General features: G+C 38.8%; 1 protein-coding gene across 1 annotated transcript in view; it reads left to right on the top strand.

The window, feature by feature from the left end:
* The window catches only part of LOC309878607 (cytosolic phospholipase A2 epsilon-like), a gene marked incomplete at both ends in the record, with an annotated part of 31,830 nt that extends 10,619 nt beyond the window's left edge, over positions 1 to 21,211 (top strand). Inside the window, 18 exons of the mRNA XM_082761356.1 lie at positions 2,819 to 2,955; positions 4,210 to 4,341; positions 5,811 to 5,851; positions 6,768 to 6,810; positions 7,573 to 7,630; positions 8,063 to 8,229; positions 8,348 to 8,434; positions 9,654 to 9,691; positions 11,706 to 11,853; positions 12,719 to 12,855; positions 13,396 to 13,618; positions 14,135 to 14,249; positions 15,204 to 15,341; positions 16,472 to 16,579; positions 17,777 to 17,968; positions 18,764 to 18,930; positions 20,194 to 20,380; positions 21,006 to 21,211. Coding sequence (XP_082617482.1) covers positions 2,819 to 2,955; positions 4,210 to 4,341; positions 5,811 to 5,851; positions 6,768 to 6,810; positions 7,573 to 7,630; positions 8,063 to 8,229; positions 8,348 to 8,434; positions 9,654 to 9,691; positions 11,706 to 11,853; positions 12,719 to 12,855; positions 13,396 to 13,618; positions 14,135 to 14,249; positions 15,204 to 15,341; positions 16,472 to 16,579; positions 17,777 to 17,968; positions 18,764 to 18,930; positions 20,194 to 20,380; positions 21,006 to 21,211 — 2,324 coding nt within the window. The remainder of the gene's footprint in view (positions 1 to 2,818; positions 2,956 to 4,209; positions 4,342 to 5,810; positions 5,852 to 6,767; positions 6,811 to 7,572; positions 7,631 to 8,062; positions 8,230 to 8,347; positions 8,435 to 9,653; positions 9,692 to 11,705; positions 11,854 to 12,718; positions 12,856 to 13,395; positions 13,619 to 14,134; positions 14,250 to 15,203; positions 15,342 to 16,471; positions 16,580 to 17,776; positions 17,969 to 18,763; positions 18,931 to 20,193; positions 20,381 to 21,005) is intronic.
* Between the last annotated feature and the right edge of the window lie 3,714 nt (positions 21,212 to 24,925).

Genomic DNA, 24,925 nt, shown 5'->3' with positions numbered 1-24,925 from the left:
CCCCTCTCCAATACTCTGTGGTTGTCTTGTTTTTCTGCAAGGTGTATCAGAGGACTTCCCTGTGTCACAGCTCTGAGTGATATATATTATATATTATATTATATTATATATATTATATTGTATCATTGGGTCACACTCTCTGCACTTGCACCTTCCTCCCTGTCCATGGCTGTGGCGCATGTGTGATGATGCAATAAAAGAGAAAAGTTTCATCAAGGACTTGTTTAAGCTCTTCTGCATGTCAGCTGACAAGATGAAATCACAAATAACCAGGTTGTAGAAGAGGATTGAGCAAGCAGAACTGAAGCAGTATTTTGAATTAAATGCACAGCTAACTAGTTTGCCTGCACCCACTCATATAATTAAAGATTATTTGATATGCTTTGTATCTCAAAGTACAGTTAATATGCAAGAAGGATGAATCACATCAGTAGAACAGAGTACTTTGTAAATCAAGCAGGCATTGATCTCCAGTGATAAACCAAAGTCATGTAGCAGTCATACAGAATTACATTAAAAACATTTTAAAATCATTATCATTACCTCTGGGTGTCGAAACATGAATGCCTGTTTTTGCAATTTCAACATTGTTTGAAGCATTATCTGCATAGGGTTTCCCAGATTAAAAACAAAAAATAAAATAACAGTCCTACAAAATTAAATCAATGCTCCTAAAAAACTTTGAGAGGGATATATTCACTAGGTCCACCACAGATTAGCTTGTTGCTTCTACTCTGTAGAAAGGTGCAAAAGGCCTATTGCCCAGCAGTAAAATGATTAAGAATTTCTGAATGTGCCCCATCCAAGACAGACATGCTTCTTGGAAATGTATAGACTGAATACTGGAGTTGGACAAGTAGTAGACAATTAAAAGTTATGTTTTAAGACAGGAGGCCAGCCTTAAAATCTAGGCACTAAATCAATTCTGTATACAAATGAAATAAAGACAAGCAGCTTTCTTTGCAAGAAAAAGGTGCGGATGAGACAATTTGTCCCTCCTTCAGAGTGGTATTTATGTGCATAAGCAAGGCAAAATGTGCAAGGCAGCCAGGCTGGCAAGGCTGACTAGACCAACCCTCACCAGTGAGACATTTAAGATTAGCAGCCAATGTTTTCAATTTTAGCAGTTTCCTAGCAGCTTGCTGCAAATATGCATCAACTTTGTGCTGCAGTGGTTCTCTGTTGTCTATTAATGAAGCACTTGATGCTGCTTATTGTTCATCTGCACTCATGGGAATTGTGAAGACCTGGGTATGTCTTCCACAACTGAATGCAAGAAGGATATGCATATGAGTAGAGCAGAAAGCAAAGGGTTATAGTATACAGACAAAATATCTGAAATGACATCCCTGACAATCACTGTTCCCACTGTCATCAGTCTGTGAAGCCCACTATGTTGTCTGTGAAGGGGAAAAAGATGCTACTAGGATAATTTCTTTTGCTTCTGCTTGTGGACTTGAACACAGAGTAGACAGGTAGCCCTTACTAAACCTTTTTCTTCCCTTTGTGATTTTGTTCTTTAAGAAAAGGAAGAAACCTGAATGTTGAAGGTGGAATTTCCTCTTGACTAGCACAATCAGCAATAAAGTACAAGGAAGGGGGCTAAGAGAGAAGAGTGGTGGGAAGGTAGAAGTGAGTTAGAGCAGAAGATAATACTCCAGACAGGACAGTTAATCTGCTTTCAGAACCTAATAATACATACGTGTATGTGTATTTTAGTTCAAGATGAGATATAGAAGGTGGGAAAGACCAGGAGAGAGTTAGGGCATGGCAAATATTTTCTAAGCTAACTTCTATCAGAGAAATTTAATTTTTTGACTCTTCAGGAATAAGTTAATTTCTCCTCATTTTTTTTAGAAAAATTACAGCAGTTTTTTTTTATTATTATTATTTCTGTATTATAACATTAAAACAAGTAGAAAAAATAATAAAAATAATAAAATGTCAATTGATGAAGCACAAAACATTATGTAATTTCTCAAGCAATTTCTGAATTTAAGTTCTTCATGCTAACATGGAAAGAAAAGCAGGGAGCTTTTTTGAACAAATACACTTTCAACAACATAAAATGCATCCTCCACACAGTTTGATACACAACAAATGGCTGTAGGGAGACGTTGCAAAACCTCAAGAACAAGGAAAGAAAAGCAGAAGACAAGAAAAAACTCCTGTTGCAGCCCAGCAAGTTTTTGACTTTCTGCATGAGTAGATATGCAAGCTCTGTTCTCCTGACCTACCTGCAGAGTCCTTACCTGCTGCTGCTGAAGGGTACTCTCCATTTATTATCATCACTTATCTCTCTCAAAAGTTCCTTATCAAAGGACACACATTCTCAGAGTTACTTTTTTCATTATGTATCTGCTCATTTTACTGTTAAGAAATGTCTGTGTGAGAGAATGTTTTGTAGTTCTGAAGGCTTCTTCAGTATTTTGGATGAACTGTATGAACATACTCTTTGCACAGAGCACATCATATACTTATGTGTAGGTATTTGAGATGTGCTTTAATTTAGGTGACTTTGAGAAATGGGATGGAATATCCTTCACTAACAGGAAACTCTGATCCTGTTTTATATACATCACTGTCATCCATACCTCACATCAGAAAGAACAGAAAACACCTTCTGTTCTAGGTCATCTTATTGTCTGTGCTTTTTCCCTTTCAAAAGAGTATCTTGAAAAAGAACTATGTAACCTCAGGTGTTTCTGCCTCTAAATAAATCACACTTAGTGTTGGTACAATAAGGTCACCTTTTCAGTCTCATGCAGCACTGCTTACTTTGCCACATTAACAATGCTCTGTCTCTTTTCCTACTCAGTAAGCCAGGCTGATTGTTACGTGTCGTTGTGGTTGCCTACTGCAACAATTGAGAAGTCCCGCACCAAAACCATAAGAAACTCCAATGACCCAGTTTGGAATGAAACCTTCTACTTCAGGATCCAGAGCAAGGTCAAGGTAAGGAGACGGAGTTGTCTGCTTGAAGCGTACTGAAGATGTTTGTGTATGGTGGGTCCTATCTATCCCATGAACCATGCCCAGGAATTGTTTAAGATACAGTATAAGATAAGGGACTGTTCAAATTGTTGATCATTAAAGATGGCTGAGTGCCCATGCCTGGAAACCTTTGATGGTGCTGTTTAAATTGCTTAGAGAGGCATAACCACAGGGTTCAGAGTTAAATTAAAACAGCAAACCTTAGACGTTAAATAAGCAGTAGTAATTCTATAGAGTTTGTTGGAAATGATGTAAACAAGCAGAGGTCTCAGAATTCAGACTTTTTGTAGAACTTCATCCCCACATGGCCTTTTCTTGCAACTAATACACTGTGAAGGGAAACTTCATATCATGCTAAAGCTCGGTGGAACTTATTTGCGCATTAGATCCTACTAATGCACGTATAAGACAAAGGTTTGGTGTGTAACTGGTTTGCCATGCATCTTATGTGCTGCTGAACAGTGTGGAAGTGCAACAGCAGAGAGCACCTGCTTCTGAGATTTCTCCCCAGTATATTTTCTGCAAAATGGATAAGTAAGCTTATCCATCTAAACCCTGGTTTACTGAATGTGAACTTGTGGGCAAACACAGCTTCTCCTGTGTCGTGGAAGCACAGTGTCTGTGCCTCATGGACATGCTACACCACACTCCTGGTGTCTCTCGCCTACCCAGGCAGCTTTATGAACCACATTGAATGAATTAAAAGCTGCTCTTTGCTGTTTGGGACCCTATTGGTCTATCCCTGGTGGGACTGTGTTGGAAGCATACAGTGTTTGTATTTTCAAGTGCCGATCTACAAAAACTGGCTCTTACAGGAGTATAACATGATGAAAAAATATTTTTTATTCAAGATGTTTTCAGTCTGCATAGCCTGATACAGTGTGTATGAATGCTAGCCTAGTGTTACCAGAGGGACAGGGACTGAGCACTTTTTTCAAGTTTTAGGCAAACTAGAGACTCTTACCAGTCAGTGTAAGGTAGATAGAGAATCTGGGAGCTGAATGAGCTGTCATGTAGATATAGCAGATATATTACTCATGTCGGGGCAATTAAGCTGAAATGGGGAAGAATTCATATTCAAATTATAGTATGTTTCTCCCAAGAAAGATTATACTTAATTCCTCAACTTTTGTTCCTACGCACATTCCCAATATTCCTAGAGCCAGTGATGTCCAGACTTTAGAAACTCTAAAACCCCTCTCCTTCTCTTTCCAGAATGTGCTGGAGCTGACAGTGTATGACGAGGATTTTGCCACTCCAGATGACCATCTCCTCTGTGCGCTCTTTGATACTGCTAAACTTCCAATTGATAGAACAGTGCTCCTGTATTTTAAGCCCAGCTCAACGGTGAGACTGTGAGATCAATGCCTGCATGATCGGGCAGAATGGAGTGTAGAGGGCACACTTACCTAAGTTTTCAAGCCTTATCTATAAATTGTAATGTATTTCTGTTTCCTGGCTTATGTGTTGCATTGCTTTGCCCTACTTCCATGTCTCTGGCAAACCATATTGCAGCTCTTCTCTGTGGTATCTTCCACGAAGAAGTCCTTTTTGGCTACAGCTACTTGTCGGCATTAGTTAATATTCTTGGCACAGTGTCCTTGTTTTATTTCCTGTGAATGAACTCAGGGAGTGTCGCACTAATTTGTCACTGATCTAGCAGCTATGTGACTCCATCACTTAAATCAGGTAGGGGTTTAAAATACAGCAACCAAGAAACCAGTGGGGAATTATACAATGATTCCAAAATCTTGGGGTGAGATTTCTGAATCCACTGTGGTTCACTTGCCCCAATAAGGGGTACTTTAATTGCCATTCAAAATATAAATACAAAAAACGTAGTCATAAATCTGGATTGGAGAACCCCTCCTTGTAGTATTTTTATAAATGGTTAAAGAATATATAACTGAAACACTGTGATACGTGGGGGAGAGATCTATCTAACTGTGCTATCTCTGAACAATACCAAGGCTGCACAGCTGCTGCAGAGTGAACAATCTGTAAAGATTTTTTTTCCAGGTAATTCATAGCCACTGCTGTCTGCTCCTTTGATTGCATCTCCTTTTACATCAAAAGCATGCCAGGCAGGAAATCTGAAGGTGCCCCTGTGTGTACCTCAGCAATGTCCTCTGCTGTGCGCTGCAATGTTAACTCAGCCAGTGATAAGTACTAGTGTATTGTGATTAGTGCTGGTTTGTGGCTGTGAATGACTGATTTACCCATCCATAAAATGGGAAAAAGAGTCTTGATTCTCTTTGAGATCTATGGATAAGATCAGTGAAATATCCTGCAACTTCTTGCTGCCATGGGCAGATTGATTCTGGTAACTAAACTAGGTCACTCACCTACCTCATACTTATCAACACTGCCTTACTGTGTGTTGCACAACTGTGACTGAATCACTCAGTAACACCAGTCTCTGTTTACTACATTAACATGATGGTGGAAAGTGCCATTAACTTTCAAGCTAATAGCAAGGACAGGTCATTGTTGAGGAACAATGACAGGAACAGGTAGGGGAAAAAGGCTGAATTGAGACAACAGAGCAAGTTGCAAATTCTTTTACTGGAGCAACTTCACAGTATGAGATAAAAATACAGGTTGTTTTGATATATCTTGTAGCAGGAAGATGTGAAAAAATAATTATTAAACTATCTGGTATGAAATGGTTATTTCAGACCTTCCAGTCTGGTATGTTTATCACAGGCTGTATATTGTATCCAATTACTTCAGTATTGCGTACTGGAGACCCAGTTTTAGACAAGGGAGAAAGCATTACACAGCTACTTCATTTAATTTCTTGTTCTTGTTTCCAGGCCAAGGAGGAGCTAGAAGTTGAATTCAAACTGGAAGCCATGTAAGTGATTGGCTGATTCTTTAAAGAATTAAGAAATCATTAAATGCTAAAACACAGAAACAGCACTAGAAGCCTCACTTTGTGGGATTTCTGTTAAAAAGTGCTAGATTTTTCTTCACTGCTGCAGCCTGCACTGGAGTGAAACACCTGGCTGATCCCACCTTCCAGCTTGTTCTGTATGTAGCTGCTTTCAAAATGCATCTCCTAACATTGTCTCTTCCATCCCCAACATCAGGATGTCTTTTGTGGGATGTTTCAGAAGACTTTCCAAGTGCGTGTGCATGCATGTCTATCCATCTTTTCATGCCTGTTTTTGTATCTGCACTGGACAGGCTTCTGATGCTGGTTAGGTTTCCTTTGTATCTCAGCCTCCTTTGATTTTTCCTACAAATTCTCTTTCTTCCCTTCTCAATACACTGTCAATGTTTGATGCTCTAGTGCAGAGCTTTTCCTCCAGCATGATCTGTGGTTTTTTTTTTTTGTTTGTTTGTTTTTTTTCTTCTGTAATTCATATCCTCCTTCCCTTCAATTGTATTTGCATACAAGCAAATACATAGAGATGGCCTTCCCTACAAGGGTATGCTGGTTTATTAACGTTACCGATAAAAATATATGTACTCTATGTTCTAGTTACAGGAAGAATTTGACTGCCTAGCTGCAGTTTCCATTTTCATTTTTCATGAGATTGCTCTGCAAAAAAGTAGCCATGATGCAAATCACTCATCTTTGGTATTGGGGCAAGTCCCTTCAGAGCAGTGCTCAGTTCAAGCAAGTGTGGGAAGGAGCTTCTTGTGTAGTTGCTGGGGTCCTGCAGGCAGTCATTCTTCTAAATGGGGAAAACGAGCAATGCCATGGACAAAGATAAGTGGGCATATGTTTAATCTAAAAATCCATGTTTTTCTTTTTCTTATCCAAGGTCTGGTCCTCATGAAATCATTGCTACCAATGGAGTCATAGTGGTATGTCTTTTTTCTAAGAATTTTTCTGTAACTATTTCCTTAATACAGAGGAGAAGGAAAAGTGCAGTTAGGGAAACTGTGAACTATAAGATACACAGTATGCCAATTCTTTTTCTTTCACTTGTATCCTATTGTCTTCTGTTTGTCCTCTATTTCAAGATCCCTCTCTTCCCTTCCTCTGGTATGAGTACTGCTTCAAAAATGTACTGCTCCTTATCAAAGCGCAGTCATATGACTGTGAAGCCACTTGCTGATAACCTAACCAGCTCTTTTCCCCCATGGGAGATGAGTCATGCCTGGTGGGTAAGCTCAGCACTAAATAATTAGATTGTGTGAAAGAGAAGCAAATGCCATAAAACAGAACAAACAACAACAACAAACCAACCAACCAAACAAAAAATCCACACCATTAATAGCAATGCTTTTTCAGAAAATGCTTTCTGTTACTGACTCTAGATCTCTCAGCACCACATCTTTTATTTATGGTTTTCCCCATGTAATCTTTTGTACACATGCTATTATCCTGAAAATGCTCCAGATTTTCTTCTTTGATACCTTCCTCTTACTGTGCCAAATCATTTTCACTAGAGGATGCTCTACAAGTCTCTCCAAAGCTTTTCCCTCTTTTTAGAGGCTATTAGACAGAAGTCCAGAAAAGACAGGTGATTAGACACTTCAGGCCATTAGACTTTCCTAAAAGCCAACTGATTGACAGCTCTCGTTAACGGATGATCTTTCTCACTTATTCTCTGTCTTTTACAGTGTCGTGAACTTTGTTGCTTAGAAGTTGAAGTGAATGAGAAGGAGCAGAAAAAATCAAGTAAGGTTATTACTTTAGTATCTATTTAAAATAACCACATGCCTACCTGATGAGAGGATGCCTCTGTCCTGTAATGAATGGTGAAACAAATAGTATTTGCATTATTCAGTGTGATTAACACCAAGCAAATCCATTAGGTTGTTATAATCCTCAGTGACTGCATCTCATACTCCCTTAGGTGAGGAATAGACCAAAAAGGCCTATTAGAACTGACAAAGTTGATATCCTGGTTGTACCTATCAGGAAGACTATTCAGAGTCCACTTTTTAAGAAAATAGTCCCAGCACTTTTTGCACTCCTTTCAGAATGTCTTCCATTCGACAAAGCTGTGGTCTGATCTCTATACCTCTGCTGTCTGCCTTTAATCAAGACTGCACAATTTACCAGTTAAATCATACTGATGTTACTCATGTGCTTTGTTTGCTTTTTTAGAGAAAGAGCTTTCCCTTACTGTGAAAGGTTCCTTTGAAGGGACACAGGATATCATACTGGGCCCTGATGGAGTGGTCAGCCCATCAGGTCCCACCAAGTTCCACTACATCAAGTATGCAGAACCAACGCTGGATGTCATGTTGCCAAAGAAGAGGCGCTACCACCCTGTATGTTGGAAATAGCCTTAATATTGAACTGGCCATGAGTCACATTCTAGGAGGTGGGAGGAGGCAAAGAGGGGTAAACCCATGACTGTTTTGGTCCTAAAGCATGTTGTTTTCCCAGTGGACCTGTAGGTTCAGTACAGAAACAGGCTCCCCAGTGCTGATGCTCAATTCGCTGCCCATGGGAAGGAAAACGACAATTGCAGAGGTGAGCATCACTTCCAAGAACAAAAGGTTGCTCAAGTAGAAATCATTCTTTCTGTGAGCCCCCATAATACTGGTCCACTGGAGTCCCTGTAGATATCTGCTCAGAAGGTTAGAAATATTCTGAATTTTTCTCAGACCTTGAACAAACAGGAGCTCTGTTTCTCTGGTTGTTTTCTCCATGGAAGCAGGTTGTCTCTCCTTTGGTCTCCATTACGTGTGATTAGCAGGAGATGCAGCAACCTGCAAGAATGCCAGAAAGTATGATTCCTTCACTTCACAGGATTTCTCCCTGTTTACCCCAAGACTCATGCTTTTACTTAGTGTCCAGATAGAAATTTGCCCCTTGGAGACAAATTAGGAAATAGTCTATAAATATGCCTTCAGTAGACCATGTACTTCAAAGGACTGTATATAAAAAGTATATTAAAAACAAACAAACAAACAAACAAACAAAAAAAACACAAAACAAAACATTATATATAGTGTCAGAATTTTAAATAATATGATAATATTGCTCAAAATAAACATGTATAATTTTGACTGAAACAAACAGAAGAAAATATTAAGAAATAGAAATAAGAAATATAATAAGAAATAGATCCTTTCTTATAAAATATTGTGTTTCCTCTAAGGAACACCTACATATATCCATATTATGTGGGAAAGTGTCATCCAAATACTAACCGTTAGGCTGTGAAGAAGTCGAACTTCAGATTTTAGTGCCATAAAAACATCCCCTCAGAATGGAACACCTTTTGTCGGTTAATCAACAATATGAAGGTTGTAATAAGGATTTTAAGGCAGGGTGAAATCTTGGCAGTAGTGAGTGCAGAACTGCAGTCTCTTCACTGCAGGACTGGGCAGGATGTCAAAGATTTGCTGATTGTTACAGCATAAAGAATGGGAAGCACACAACAGTGGTATTTCAGGATGCTGCGAAAAGCTCTTGAATAACACACAAAATGGGACCTGCTACATGAGCATTGTGATCCTTTGCACCAAGATTTTTAATGTTTGTGTTTTTTTGTGGCTTGGAAGAATTTGGGATCTGTGTGTAGGAATGTTCCACTGAGGATAAATGAATGAGTATGGGAGTATATATCTTAGACATACAACTTTATCATTGTCAGATATTGTTGGGGTAAGCTCTGACCCCAGGAGAGAAAGGAGAAAAAATAAAAAGAAAAATAAAATAAAAATATACTATTCTTGTTTTTCAGGAGAAAAGATTTGATTTGAATGTGAAAGCAGAAAGATGGTAAGGGATCTTCTGTTCCTAAAGGTTTGAGCTGTTGATTTTCACTTTGTTTTAAGCACATGGAAAGGACACAAGCAGACATCCTCAGTGTGAAAACTAGAATGTACTTTTAAGAAAACATAAAACACACATGTAGTATATTATATATAATTAGTTTTAGGAGACTTTGACTTTTATAAATAAATGTTGATTAACATGTATTTATTTTAGCATTATTACTTAGTCTCTGACCACAGATTGTTTTTGATCAATTTTCATCTCTGAAATTCAGAAAAAGAACAAAATTCAATAACGCAAACAAAAAACAGAATTTAAAACTTGATCAGAAATTATGAATAACAATAAATTATAAACATTGTTTTCCTAATTGTCAGTATTCAGTAACAGTGAACCTTGTATTCTGTAAAGTCCAGCTATTCTGTATATTGAGCAGAAACTAAGGTAGACAATAAGGCTAGTGATTTGACTTCTATAGACACGCTCATTAATACACAGCAGTAAACATGAAGTTTCATTTTATCCATAGCTATATGTAACATACAGAACTGGGCAAGTTGGTCTTTTCATTTTTCGTTTTGTGCCTGTCTATGAAATAAAAGAGAAAGATAATTTAATTTTGAATTAAAAAAGAATTTCCTATCATTTCATTCAGAAAGGCAAGTAGTCAATGACAAGAAAAATGGTGTTACTCCAGGACAGGAAAAAAAAATCCATCTATTTATTTCACATTCTGACAACTTTAAAAGTGTTTTGTTTATATCCTGATATCCAATAGAAACAAACTTTTGCAGCTCCACCTAACTCAGTTCTCTTTGTGTGTGCTCAATTTACAAATATAGCTGTAATCATCTCTTTGTGTGTGCTCAATTTACAAATATAGTTGTAATCATCTGGCTGGTTTTATCTAAATCTGATGGAGGAAGAATCTCATAAATAAATTTCATTACTAGTTTCAGTTAAATTATGGACTTAGTAGAAGAGAAAAGTTCTGTCACTGAAAGTAAGATCAAAATCCTGTTATTTTATGGTCTCTGTCCATGGCTAGCTAGCCAGCCAGAAAGTCCATAGGTAGCTCTGGCCTTGATACACTATGGCAGGTCTATTGCCCATTGCTGAAGTCTTGTAGGACAGGAGTCAGGTTAGTGAGCAGAAAAGCATAAATGCTCAAACGGGAATATATTAAAACAGTGAGTTATTAGGAATTACTTATTAAATTTCAGATTTGATGACAATAAATCTTTTATCAGAAGAACATTGTGCTTTCTGATTTTTGGGTAAAGCTTGCCATGAAATACAGGTGGCAGCACTGACCCGTGAGACACCTTGTGCAAGTGCAGACAGACCAGAACAGCAGGGTTGAGATCCTGCCGCACTAAATTCGGTGACAAATCTCCATCCATCCAGTGGCTGGATGTCACCAAGGTCATCCTTCCAGAGACGGCAGGGCAGGGTTACCTGGCCACCTGCACCTCGTAGATAGATTTTTTTTTTTTTTTTTTTTTTTTTTCTGCAGCCATGCTCACCGCTAGAGGGGGATGCATTCCCACTTGAGTTGCTCAAAATGGGACACTTCCTTCAAGTTGGAAATGCCAACATTTGACAATTTTATTTTAGATTTAGAATGAGAAAACATACGTTGGAATAAAAGTAGATGTCACAGAAGTACATGTCATAAAAGTACATATCAGTACACTTACTTAGGAACGTTTGCACTGATTTTTGAAATTTGTGGTACTTTTAGTTTTCAAATATTCATTTGAATATTTTGTTTCATTTTAAATTGCTGTGCCTTATTTCTTCATTAGTTATTACTAATGGTATATAATGCTACCAGTTAAGCTTACTAATTGAAATATATTTTCTTACTTTTAAAAATACTGAGAATATTCTCTTTCTCCTGTCACATTGCATAACCCTGTGTGAAGGGAAGGGCACTGTAGAGAATCTTTGGTCTAAATCCTAAGATTGGTCTGTGTGTGTTAACATGTAAAATATATATCTGTTTTTACCTTAGTAATTGCTCATGCCGCCAAGATCTGGACATGCGCTTTGGGTTTGACTTATGTTCAGATGAGATGGCTTTCCTGTGCAAAAGGAAGAAATATGTAGCAAGTGCCATGAAAAATGTTTTTCACCTACAACAGGATCTGCAGGATCATGAAGTATGTTGGGGTGGGGATAGGGGGGGAAGAGGGGAATTTGCATTGCTAGTGCCTTTGTGTTCCTTTCTAGATAAGTGGTCAGCAAAACAGGCTGCATGTGTTTGTTGTGTTCTGCATGTGCCTTTTGCTGCCAAGTTCTGTTATTTTGAGAAACAATGGTTGCAGTAGTTGTATCCTATATGACTCCCAAATTTGAAATTTGTCAGATCTGCGGTGTGTTCATTCCTTCCATCCTATTCTATAGCTGGCTTTGTTCAGAAATACAGTGTGCATGTTAAATACATCACATAACAAAGATTTATTCTATTGTTCAAATTTCATCATTTTGTGAGAATTTAGAATAAGCATTTCCATTGAATGCATTTTATAATATCTTTTCTTGCAATTTTTAAATTCCTCAAAGTAAATATCCTGTATTTTAAAGGAACTTCATGATACTGATGAGTAACAACATTGATGAAGGTAGTTTAGCAACACTGTGTGAACTGGGTGTATTTCTTGGTGGGGCTGGCATGTGAATTTTTGAACAGCAGTAGTAGGTGCATGATACAGAACAAAGTGGCAAAGGAATGGAAAATATAGAGAAAATATATTGTTGCCTCCACGGAAGGGTTTTATCTTGTTCCTCTGAGTCCTCACTTTCCCTAAACGAGAGATGACCAAAAACGCAGGTTTGGGTTAGTCTCTAATCCCATGTTTATCCAAAGGGAAGCAGCAGTAGTAGTCGTTGCCATTTTGGAGACTTTCCTTCCTGAAAGGAACCTGTGCCATGAGATCAGGACCCAGACTGGGTACAGTGGCCGGACCCCATGGCAGTCCATTGAGTGCCATCAGTGTAAATGTCCCATCTTTCTCTCTCCGACAGGTCCCTGTTGTAGCTATCATCACGACAGGTGGTGGGCTGAAGTCAATGACAGGACTATATGGCAGTCTCATGGGACTCAAGAAATTAAATCTCCTGGATTGTGTAACATACATCAGTGGGCTGTCTGGCACCACGTGGTAAGGACAGTTTGTGCAGGGCAATGGACTAAGCTCTTTGGGGGTAATGCTCCTGCAGGGATGTACCATCATAGGGTTGCTGGAAACTGCCAAGGAGTCTGCTACACATAATCAGTACCTCCTCCAAAAATAATGGTTCAGTCTTTTTTCATCTTAAAACAATTTTTAGGCCCTCAGAGGATACAGAAAAAAAGAGACAGCTGCTGATGTGAACTGATTTACGATTCTTGAAAACAAACAAAAATAATTATAATTTTCTGCCTAATTTTTGCTTCAAGTTTATATCTGGCAATTGTTTTGCTAATGGTGCTGCCAAGTTTTTTTTTTTTTTTTTTTTTAAATTCAAAAATGTTAATAAGTGTGTGCCATATCTTTCAGGGCCATCTCTAAAAGAACCATAGAAAAATTGGAGAGCTCAATCTGCTGAATGGAACAGCAAAAATAAAGCTGTATGAACATAAATGAATACCTAAAATTCAGAAAATTTGAACTCTTCTTTTGCTCCTTTTAGTTTTTGTTTTCTGTGTTGTCTTTCTCCAGGACTATGGCCAATTTATACAGAGATGCCTACTGGTCTCAGAAGGATCTTGACTCGCATATTGCTGAAGCACAGAAACAAGCAACCAAATGTAAGATGGGCTGCTTTTCTATGGATCGCATGAAGTATTACAATAAGCAGCTATGTCAGCGGAAAGAAGAAGGATACAGGACATCATTTATAGATCTTTGGGGACTCATGATTGAATACTTACTAAATGATGGGGTATGATGTCTATCCCTTTTCTTAGAGAACAACATTTTATTTTATTTTATTTTATTTTATTTTATTTTATTTTATTTTATTTTATTTTATTTTATTTTATTTTATTTTATTTTATTTTATTTTATTTTATTTTATTTTATTTTATTTTATTTTATTTTATTTTATTTTATTTTATTTTATTTTATTTTATTTTTACTTTTAATAAATAGAGAGAAAATTAGCCTGTCAGTTGAGAGGACATACCTCAAAACAGAGTGGAGTTGTCCATGTCAACAAATGCTCAATTTTTTTAATTTTCTTCAGTAGTCTGCCTAAGGAGAAATGCATCCTACATATCAATAAATTAGGTTGTGAATGCAGCCACTTGGAAAGTGCCATTAGGCTCTGACTGGTGTTGAAATAAAATCAGAGGTGATCTCAGGCAAGCCTGCCTGAAGTGCAGATTACCCATACAGAAAGATTTTGAGATGTATCGTTTCCACCTCTCCTCACAAAACCATTTTTCTTCAAAACCAGAAAGACCCCCACAAACTTTCAGAGCAGAGAGAAGCACTGTGTGATGGCCAGAACCCACTGCCCATCTATGTGTCAGTCTGCGTCCGGGACAACTACAGCACTCAGGATTTCAAAGGTAAGGATGATGTTTCAGATCCCATGGGGTTAAAACGGGCAACATGATTCCTATGATTTGATTTGCTCTTCTCTGCTTGCTAACACTTAGAGACAACAGCCCCGGTCTGTTTGCCAATGTCCAGTGATATTTTAAATATGAAGAAAAACCAGATAGTTATGACAAAGATTGGGAAAGCAGCTGATCTACTCCCAACTTTGTCTTTTTCTTCGCTTGTTTTTATGTTTGTTTTGTTGTTGTTGTTTGTTTGTTTTGTTTTGTTTTGTGAGGAGAAGAAAATCAGATTAAATTTTCATGTTTAAGGTGAAAAAAAATGACTCACTTCTGAAGAGAAAGGAAATTATAGCCTATGATCCTTCTGTACCAGACTTTGCTTGCACTGCAGTTATATCAGACAATAGCATCTTATTTGTAGAGGACATCTGAGAAGGTCAATGACTAGTTCTGTCTTCCTTACTACAATACATAAAGAGCATAACTGGTCATTTAAAGCAAAACCATTCTTGAAGAGTTGGGTACCTGTCTTAGTACATACCTGAATTATTCAAGGGAGAGAAATGTATCCTATTCTGTTAACTGTCTTGGTAACTGTGGAGGTACTTTCACTGTGGTATATGTAAGGGCATCATGACTGTGGTATATGCAAGGGCATCATGACTGGTGCAAGCATGTGAGGTGTTTTAGAGCTGGAGCCTTGCCACGTGCCCCATATGTGCCCTGTCCCACTGGCACCACCATCACTGGCCAGACTGCTCGTACCTTCTTGCGACTGAGGAAACCCCATTGCCACCATGTCTGAGCTCAGCTGCCTGGGTTGGAAGGTGGTTGTTCATAAGCAAGGCTTTGCAAAGACAGCAGAGCAAACAGAAGTCAGGCTGGGTTTTGTCCTAGCAGTGTCATACCAAGCAGAGAGACTGGAAGAGCTCACATTGTCCCTTTATGGCTGTATTGCAGAGTGGGTAGAGTTCACCCCTTACGAGGTGGGGTTGCTGAAGTACGGTGCGTTCATCCCTGCAGAGAATTTTGGAAGTGAGTTCTTCATGGGACGCATGTTAAAAAAACTCCCTGAATCCCGGATCTGCTATCTTCAAGGTGATATATTGCATTGTCCTGGCACAGAGGCACTTGGGGGATGGAAACTGAAGATGTGGAGGAGTGTGTCCAATGCTGTTAACCAGTCTGCGGACGTTTCTGGTCAAACATACTTACTGCTGCTGTGTTATCACATGCTGGGAGATGGGGTTTTATTGTAGTTTATCCAAAAGGCTACAGTAAAAGATCTCTCATCCTTTTTAAGTTTCTTATCACTGTCAAGGTATGCTTAATCTTTTAAACATTATCTTACAGATGAGATAGATGAATCCCCTTAATTCTTCCATTGTAAGGCATGTTTCCCACTTATTTTCTACTCTTCTGATTCCTTTCTGAATGCACTCCAATTTGTGAACGTTTTGATGCTGCAGGAAACATGCAGCTGTGTTTCCACTGTGAAGTATAACTTAAGTCCAATGTAGGGAATCTAATCTACTGAAAATGCAAGGTGTTTGGGGTTAAAGATGAAACCAGAAGCAAAAGGTGTCTGAATCCCTTTCATCAATGCCTGAGTTGTACTGATGGGTTGTATGAAAAAGCAATAAAGTTGCTTTGCCAAGGAGTTAAGATGGAGTAGTCAGAATCACAAACAAACCAACAGATAAACACATAGCAGTGCAAGTTTTTGGTTTCAGTCATCTCTTCTCACACTCTTGCTGCTTATAAGCTCCTCAGTTTCAGTACACATGATGTGGTATTAAATAGCCAGCAGCCCCAGGGGATATTGTTAAAATACTACCTCTCCGGTTGGCCCTTTTTACCTGGGCCACTACTGGGAAATTCATTTGCCAAATACTGTATATGTATGCATTACCCAAGTTCTTATTTTGCTCCTTGAATGACTGGGTTTTGCTCCTAGGCCTCTCTCCCACTGTCATCTTCCTTTACTGTGCAGCAGAGCCATGCAGTAGATGAGGCACAAAACTGACAGCAGTATGAACTGAAGTCTTCAGTTAGAGATGATGCAGTAGAAAATTTAGATAAATTTAACAGCCCAAAAGTTCAGAAATACTTGAATTATGGGGAAAAAAAAAAAAAAAAAAAAAAAAGGAATCCAGAAGATCAAAAGAGAAGGAAAAAGGCAGTTTCTTCTTAAATCGTATCCTTACATTCAGTAATTCCGTTTACAGGTATGTGGAGCAGTATATTTTCTGTGAACCTATTGCAAATCTGGGGACTGTCCCACAGTTCAGAAGACTTCTGGAAGAGATGGACCCAGGACAGAATAGATGAAGTTGGTGAGAAATTTTTAGACCTTCCATTTATGGTGACTCAGTCTTTTTGATGTCTTTTGACATCATCCTTTCACCTAGTTTGAAGACAGCAAACTTGGATCCTACTACAAGAAAGCGACTTCCCCTCACATCATAAAGCCTGAAAGGGAGAGAGTAATCAGAGAAATGCTGCTGTAATTATTAAAACGCTACCGACTGAAATTCTGTTTTTAAGAAGAAGCTTTACAGGGGTTACACATTTCACAGGAAATGTTTTGGCATTTCCCATTCTCACTCAGCCATACAGAACCAAGAACTGGTGGCAAAGAATAAAGTTATTTTTACTGCCTGTGCAGGGAATAAGCCTGAATATCAAATAGCTAATCAATATTTCCTGAATTTAGATTTTATTACTCAGTACAGTAACTATTGCATTATTGCAGTATTCATTGTAGCACAAAAATAAACGAGGCCCAGAGGGTATTTTCTGAAGCAATACAGAAACCATAGTTTTATTGCTAAATCATTTAACATGATGGCAGCTATAATTACAGACATCCTTAAAACAAAGAAATATATCTGTGCAGTGAGAAAAACTGCCAAGTCTCTCCTGTTGCACTGTCAGCCAACTGGTCTGGCAAAGTAGGCTGTGATTTTGAGAAACCACACCCAGTGCCATTTCTGCTTTTCACCCACATATGCTTCCATGTAGACACCTTGGAAACTTCCTGTAGTTTCTAAATATGTATGGATTTCTTAGGCCTTCCTGAAATGCTTTTATTCTCCTGGCTAAGCATGTGCTCATGTAGCTGTGGGTGATTATCTGGTAGAAGCTGTCCACCGTTGATACAGACCCCATGGTGCCCTTTTGTTGCCCTTCTGACTGAGTGGGATATGTGCTTCAGTCCCGTTTTCTCCATGCTTGCCTCTGTTTCATGGTATCTTCCCATGTGGATGTGCAACCTTCCTTCTGACTGGAAATTCTCTGAATTGCTTAGTTCCCTCAAAGTGTAGGTTTTCCAGAACTGAAGACTGCTTTTGATTAATTGTCTTTAGCCCAAAATTCAAGACCATCTGCAGAGCTTTGTATAGCAGCCACTCTTCTGCTCTAGAGTGTTAGTGAGCCATCTCAGAAGAAACCCCGAGATCTATTACACATCAGGCCAAACAGAGGTGAAATGAATTAATCAGTCATTCATCCTTGCTTCTCTCCTGCTCCAGATGAAGACCCAGTATTGCCTACGAGGCCTCATGAACTAAGGACTCGCATGTACACTCCTCCTGGGCCCCTGTCCATTGCTCTTCGGGGTGCTTTAACCGACCGCTTTTCAGTTGCCCAGCATCACAATTTCCTGAGGGGCTATCAGCTGCATAACAACTACCTTGAGAATGAGCACTTCTGCCGATGGAAAGGTAATAGGAATGCGTATTTAAGGTGTATCATATCCAGGTGACTTTGGGGTTGAATTTAGGAAAGAAACCCAACAGACTTGAGATGGAAGAAAAAAAAAACACACACTCTTTCAAAAGTGCCTGTTGTTTGTTTGTTTGTTTGTTTGTTTCTGGACGGAGAGAAAAGACTAAGAGTTGTCAAATATTTAAGTTTGTTTTTAAATATTAGTGTATGTTTATGCGGTTTAGCTGAGATGTCTGTGGACCAGACTGAGTGAGCAGACTTGCTACTGACAGAACCAAATTTAAGGTAGGAAAGAGCAAAGAGAACATGGGAGACATCTTAATTCAGCAAGGCTGTGCCTCTATCTTCAAATGCAACTGGAATATCACAGAATATATGATGTATGAGAGAAAGCTTGAAAGGAGTGGGGCTTTGTAGTCCAAATGACAGTGGAACAAGGGGGAAGCATAAACCTATATGTAAAAAAGGACAAGGATATTTTGTACTTCATATCAATGATAGATGAAACATGAAACAATGTTTGAAATGAAGCTATAAAGATTTATTTTAAAGGTTAGATACTGTTTATGGATGCTAATGAGTATGGCATATTACTGGAATAGCTTGGTTGGAAGCTCAATATAGAAGATTTTTAAGAATAATTTGGGTGGCATTTTGAAGTCCCTCCCATGCCTATATGACATTCCTGTATTATGACAATGAAATTAAACCAGGTCTGTGAGATGGTCAGATCCACCTTGCATTTTTTCTCTGTCAAAATACCAAAATATCATTTCTTATTTTCCTTTTAGACACTGTGTTAGACTCACGTCCCAACCAGCTGATGCAAAATCCCAATCACCTGGGTATGATAGATGCTGGATTTTTCATCAACACCAGCAGTCCACCACTTTTAAGGCCACAGAGGGAAGTGGATGTCATCATATATTTAAGTTATACTACTGGATCACATACAACGGTGAGGAGGATCTTGTTACAGTGTGTTGTCTCTCCTTTTGCTTGTCTGTAGCACCGAGAACTACTAGTTATTTCAATTGTTCAGTTTTTAATTACTGTATCCCCTTCTTCAAATGCTAGAGGAGGTTATTGATTTCTTTTTCAATGGAAGGAGAAATTAATCTGCTAAATTCTCTAAATCCTCATTTCAGACTCTTTGATGTCAGTCATTCCTTTAAATAGATCCCTCTTCAGATTATCTTGCTATTAGGAGCCATGGCTTAGAGAAGGACTATGGACGTGGACATAGGAGCCATGGACACCAGAGAAGGACTTTTTGATGGAACTGTTCTTCCAGGGTTATGTTTTTGACTGTAATAATTCTTTCCTATTTCTTCCTGCTTCTCCTGGAATCTCTCTCGCTGACTTATGAATGTACTGCATTATTCAAGAGGATATCAGCACAGTCTCTTCCAGAATGATGGGAAGAGCCTCTAAAGATTTATGCTGTATTGGGCAGATTTCCAGATCCTGCACAGGAATATGCGTAAAAATAAGGAGCGATTTCTTTTAACTTAAAATAGAATACAAAAGGGGCTAAGTGGATAGTCAAGGGCAGATGTTATTTCTGGGCTGGGAAATAAGATATCACTAGGAAAATTCAATTACAGGCATCTTCCTGCAGAAATTCCAGTTTCTTAGAGATAAAACTAATTAGCTGTCTACAAAGCCTTCCAGAAAAAGAGTTTGGGTATTTACACCTCAAAAACTGAGTTTTGTTAGAAATTTAGTATTATTTATTATTTAGGCACTGTATAGCCTAGCACTTCAGAATTTCTCAGTAAAACACTAATCTAAAGGAACACTGCTATAATGCCTGCACAGGCACTGATATAATTGCACATTCAATCTTTATTATCTCCTGGCTTCTAAGCATGTGGTAAGATACCTTAAATGTTTTCTTACTGTGGTTCATTTTTCTGATTAATTCTATGCAATGGGATTTTTCACTTGCTAACACTACATGATTTTACTCTAAGCTTCTAACTGCTTGTGTTTTTACAAAGCAGCATCCTGCATGAATTCTCTAACTCTGAAATTGTGTTTACAGCTTGTGATTAGTATTTTGGTTACAGTATGTGGTATTTCTGTGTATAGCAACCCTTCATAAGAAGGAACCCACTCTCTGGATTTAAATCTCTAAACCTGAATGGTAAATAACTAGTTTTGGACTTCAGGACATCCAAGCTGAATTTTAATGCTGATCATATCTGTGGTACTCTAGTCTCTAGATAAGGCGTGCAAATACTACTCGGAGCAGAAAATCCCATTCCCCAGAATTTCTTTGAGTGATGAAGATAAGAAAAATCTAAAGGAATGCTATATCTTCCAAGATTCAGATATGCCAGGATGTCCCATTGTGATTTTTCTTCCACTTGTGAATGATACTTTCCGAGAGTACAAAGCACCTGGTAAGTTAAAAGTGGTGGCAAAATATTAAATAAACAACAACACTACCCACTTCCCTGACTCAGAAAGAGCCTTATTTCCCTGCTGCTGGCTGTCTTTTCGGCTGGTTTCATCAGGGAGTGCTTTAGCTAATTAGATTTTCTTTCTCCATTCCAGTCAAAGTTGCTATGTCATCTTTGTGGCCCTAAAAGGTTAGACACATCCCTTGTCTTCTGCATGGTGTTTACCTTCACGTCACTCCCATTTGTAACATAAAGTGTTGCTAGCTAGTTAAAAGAAAAAATCATGGGAGAAGTATAGCCCCCTGCATTTGTTCTGTGTTGTCCAGGGATTTAATTCTACGTTTGAGGATGCACATTGTCAAGCGTGAGTGGTAGGGCACCTGGCTTTCAGGCTCAAATCCTGCAATGTCAAGATCAGTCTTCCCCCTCACCCCCAGTGTTATCCCTCAGTTTTCCCTTTTGCCCTCATTGCTTCATGCACACAATGTGCCTTTGACTAGGAGTGGCCTTGAATGACTGAATTATTGGGGCATTTAAACACAGTGACTTCTCTCCTGGAGGAAAGCCCCCCTCTTGGGGGCTTGTTGCATACCTTGCTACAGCAACAACTTATATTTTTCTCCAGGTGTCAAGCGCTGTTGCTCAGAGATGGAAGGAGGACAACTTGATCTGACCAGTCGCTGTTCCCCCTACTGCATGTTCTCGGTCAGATATACTGATGAGAATTACCGTCGGCTGCTGAACCTCAGTGAATACAATATCCTGAATAACTCACAGATGATTATGCAGGCCTTGCAAACAGCAATGCAAAGAAGGCAAAACATGTGCTAATCACACATCTGATTGCCTATGTCTTCTTGGTGGAGTTTTTCATGCTCTAGCACACAGGAAGAATGTAGCTTTTTGAACACTGGCCATTCTGCGCTACAGAAAGAAACTGCCCCAGGTGGCTTAGTGTTTATTTTATTTTATTTTATTTTCATTCCCATGAAGTGGCTTCTTTAGGCAAAGACGTTGCCTGGAAAATCTTTACATATGTTTTATTCCCTAAATTAAGGTTGTCTGTAGAACACTCTTTACCTAAAATCCTTGCTATATTTTTTAAATGGTCTTATTTTAAGCCTAATTTATTATATGACATATAAGAAAAACATTTTCTAACACCAAAGTGCTACAGTAATACAACCCAGCTAACAACTGACAGGCCACAAGAAGGGGGTATGGGTGTCAATGTCTGCTCCCTACAACTTTTCTTCATGGAACACAACATGCATCCAAACCTGGAAAAATGAAGAAAACCTGAGGCATGACTGGAAGCTGGAATCAGATCCCTGAGTTGACTCTATTTTGCAAGTATACTGAAGAGCAGCTGAAGAGGTGGGAAATGTAGTAGGGACAAGTGTGTGCACACAGCCAGCCCTGTGAATCACGTTCATCTCAGAGCAATCTTGGACTGTGAATGCACCACACATAGATTGGAAGGAGCAGTCTACGAGGAAGTATTGTAGGAGTTTTCTTGTTTTGTTTTGTTTTGTTTTTCTCTCTCTTTCTTTTTTCCATTGCAAGATATCAGTGGGGCGCATCAGAATTTCCTTTGAATTTATGTCAGTTTTGATTGTGTTGATATAAAAAAAGTCAAAATTTTATTTTGAATCTTTCAAAATAAAAAAAAAAATGGGATTTTTTTCCCAGTTGAGTTAGTTCTCATACTGAACTTCTTTTCTTAAATGAAAAAGAAATATGTGCTTGAAATGAATATATTTAACTTCCACTAGAGCATAAAAAACAAACAACTTTGTTACGTAACTCAATGGAATTTGTTTAAATAGTTCGGGACGTACCTTTCTTCATATTCCCTTTTATGGAAAGTGTCTTTTCTGAACTCTTGAAAGTGCTGAGGGTGAGCTGTAAAAATTATAAATCTATAACAACCATTGCATTCCAGGAGCAAGTCAAATTGAAAATACACATTTATATTAATAAATTCTGTGTCTTGATGACAACTGAGAAAATTTGGGGAACTGGGGAAAAAAGTCTATTCAGTGAGAAAATCTATCAGCTAAACAAGTTACCTAGATGTCATAATCTGAGGCTGAAATAAACCAGGGAAAAATGCTTGGGTAAGTTGAAACATTTCATATTAATATTTTCCATAACATCTCTGTTTTGAAACATAAGTTCTTTTTAATAGATAGCCTACCTCGTAAGCCCAGGGAACCCAACCTGAAAATAACAAGCTTCATTTATAATCAAATAATGTGTTTGGCTTGGTGCAAAATGACTTTCTGAGGATTCCTATTTTGGCAAGGAAAAATGTCAAACTTATCTTTAAAAATGGGTTCAAAAATGACTTTTTCCAACACTTTTGTCATTTAGGATGTCAAACAAAACTATTTTTTGTGCATATGTAGTGTGATATTGCAAGCCTATAAATCAGAGTGTAAACATTAACATTTAAAACCCTTTGAGTTTTGAACTAATATACACTTATGCCAAGTTTTTTGTTCTATTCTAGTTTCATGAGTCATAATCTAAAATACGGTGCTATATGCTCTGCATATAACCCTGGGAATTGCCTCCACTGGAACCTGAAGTCTCTGGTGTGAAAAAAATAAACACAAGTTTTGGCCATAAATTCACGTCACCTCCAGCTCTTAGGAAATGTTATTTACATGCAAAAATGTTGTGTATACAATATTGGACAATAAAGGCTTGTTTGCAAAATGAAAATTCTGCCTTGCTCCACATATTCAGGCATTTTAGTAATATGCTTCAGGTTCACAATGAGTTCCTTGTTCTAGGAAAGCAAAATTGTTTTTAGCAAAGAGCATCAGTGTGTCCCAAATAATTGCCATGAGCATTGTGAGCAAAAGAATGTCTCAGAGACTACTGCAGGAGTACAAAGAGAGCTATGTCCCTCCCTCCTGCAAGGGCTGTCTCTGATGTGGAACTGCAAATGCAATTTGTGAAAATGGAGGAGTGATTGCACCTTTCCCAAATGTCCTACCAGGCAGCCTCAGTCTTGTGTCACCTCTGCTGACATGCTTTCTGCTGGACACCCCAGTGTTTTTAGGACTACATGGTGCTCCACCAGGCTTCTCCTATTTGGTGTGCCTCATTTTCTGGGGGAAAGTGGGATGGCAGAGCCCTGCTGTCCTCCTCTGAGAGTTTTTTGGCACTGTGGAAGTGACATATTCAGAGCCCCAGTCCTGGTTTTTAGCTTAGATCTCCAGGAAGGTGTCATAATAGGGTATTGCCTTTAACTGTGGCTGAAAGATGCTGATGTTGCCAAGGGTTTTCTATGATCTAATGAAAAATGCATTTCATCAAGCTACCTAATTGCAACTGGCATAGAGAGGAAACACGCCAGGTAGGTAGACACAATCCTCTGCTGTGTTGTGAAACAACATAGCCTATAGCAAAAATTTATTCTACCGAGGTGACTGTGATGACTGGTGATATTTGCATGGGAATGGGCAGCATGGGAATGTGCAGAGGAATTGTGTTGGCTAGTAACAATATTTAACAAGTAAGCCCAGGAATGCTCAGGAAATAGATAACTTTTTGCTCATAGTTAATACACCAGCAGAACAGGGATGCCGAAGGATTCTCTTACCCCAGTGATTTTCCTCTGCTCTAACCTGCTGAAGGTACAACAGCCTTTGATGCTCCCTTTAATCCCTTTCCAGTGAGCTGGGAGCCCTGCTTGTAACATAGGGGTTAGCTGGGTGCTAGCAGAGGCCAACACAGGTGTTCCACTGCAGTGGTGGATTTGTAAGGGAGCCCAGCAGTCCTCCCACTGGTGGTGCAGAAGGCAGTGGGTGGACAGTGCTGAGTTGTGCCTCTGGCTGGCAGGGTTTATTGGGTCAGTCACAGGAGCCAGGTCGCAGCCAGAGTCAGTCTGAACTGGAAAGCAGCACAGAAGTATTTACAGGGGTGGAGCTAAGCTAAGGAAAACCATGGCTTCGGGACTCTTCATCTAAACAGAAGTAATAATAACAAGCCATAGGAAAGGAGGGGAAAGGGATACAACTGCTTGGGGAGAGACCCAACCATGTTGGACCTTGGCAGAGTAGAGACAAAACACCATGTGAGTGTGCCTGCTCTGTACACCTAAGCATGGGAGTGCACAGAGAGGTGATACAGAAACCTTTCAGCTGGCTTTTGCAAACTGTTTAGTATGAGAGCAATGGTATTGTCCTTTTTTTTTTTTTTTTTTTTTTTCTCTTCCTCCTATTAGCTGTTGTATCCTGTCTACTTACTATAACAGATTAACTGCATTTAGGTTATGTACTGTTTCTGCATCTTACTGGGGCTTTGCTAAGTGGAAAGTTCACTGCTCAGGTTAAAGGGCATTGTTGGCCCCTTGGCCAGTGTTGGGCAAAGTCACTCAAACAGCATACTTCCAGCCATTGTACAGAGAGAAGTTTTTATTTTATTTTATTTATACTACCACAAGTTCAGTTTCCTAGCATAAGAAAATGGGAGGGGAATAGCTGGGTTTAAGAAATCAGGCAGAGGTGGGGCTCTGAGTCAGTTTATAAA

The sequence above is a fragment of the Aythya marila genome (assembly GCF_965140915.1).
Source record: "Aythya marila genome assembly, chromosome: 5".
Taxonomy (NCBI): domain Eukaryota; kingdom Metazoa; phylum Chordata; class Aves; order Anseriformes; family Anatidae; genus Aythya; species Aythya marila.
The sequence above is the reverse complement of the archived record's forward strand: the minus strand, read 5'-3'. Positions and strand labels throughout refer to the sequence as shown.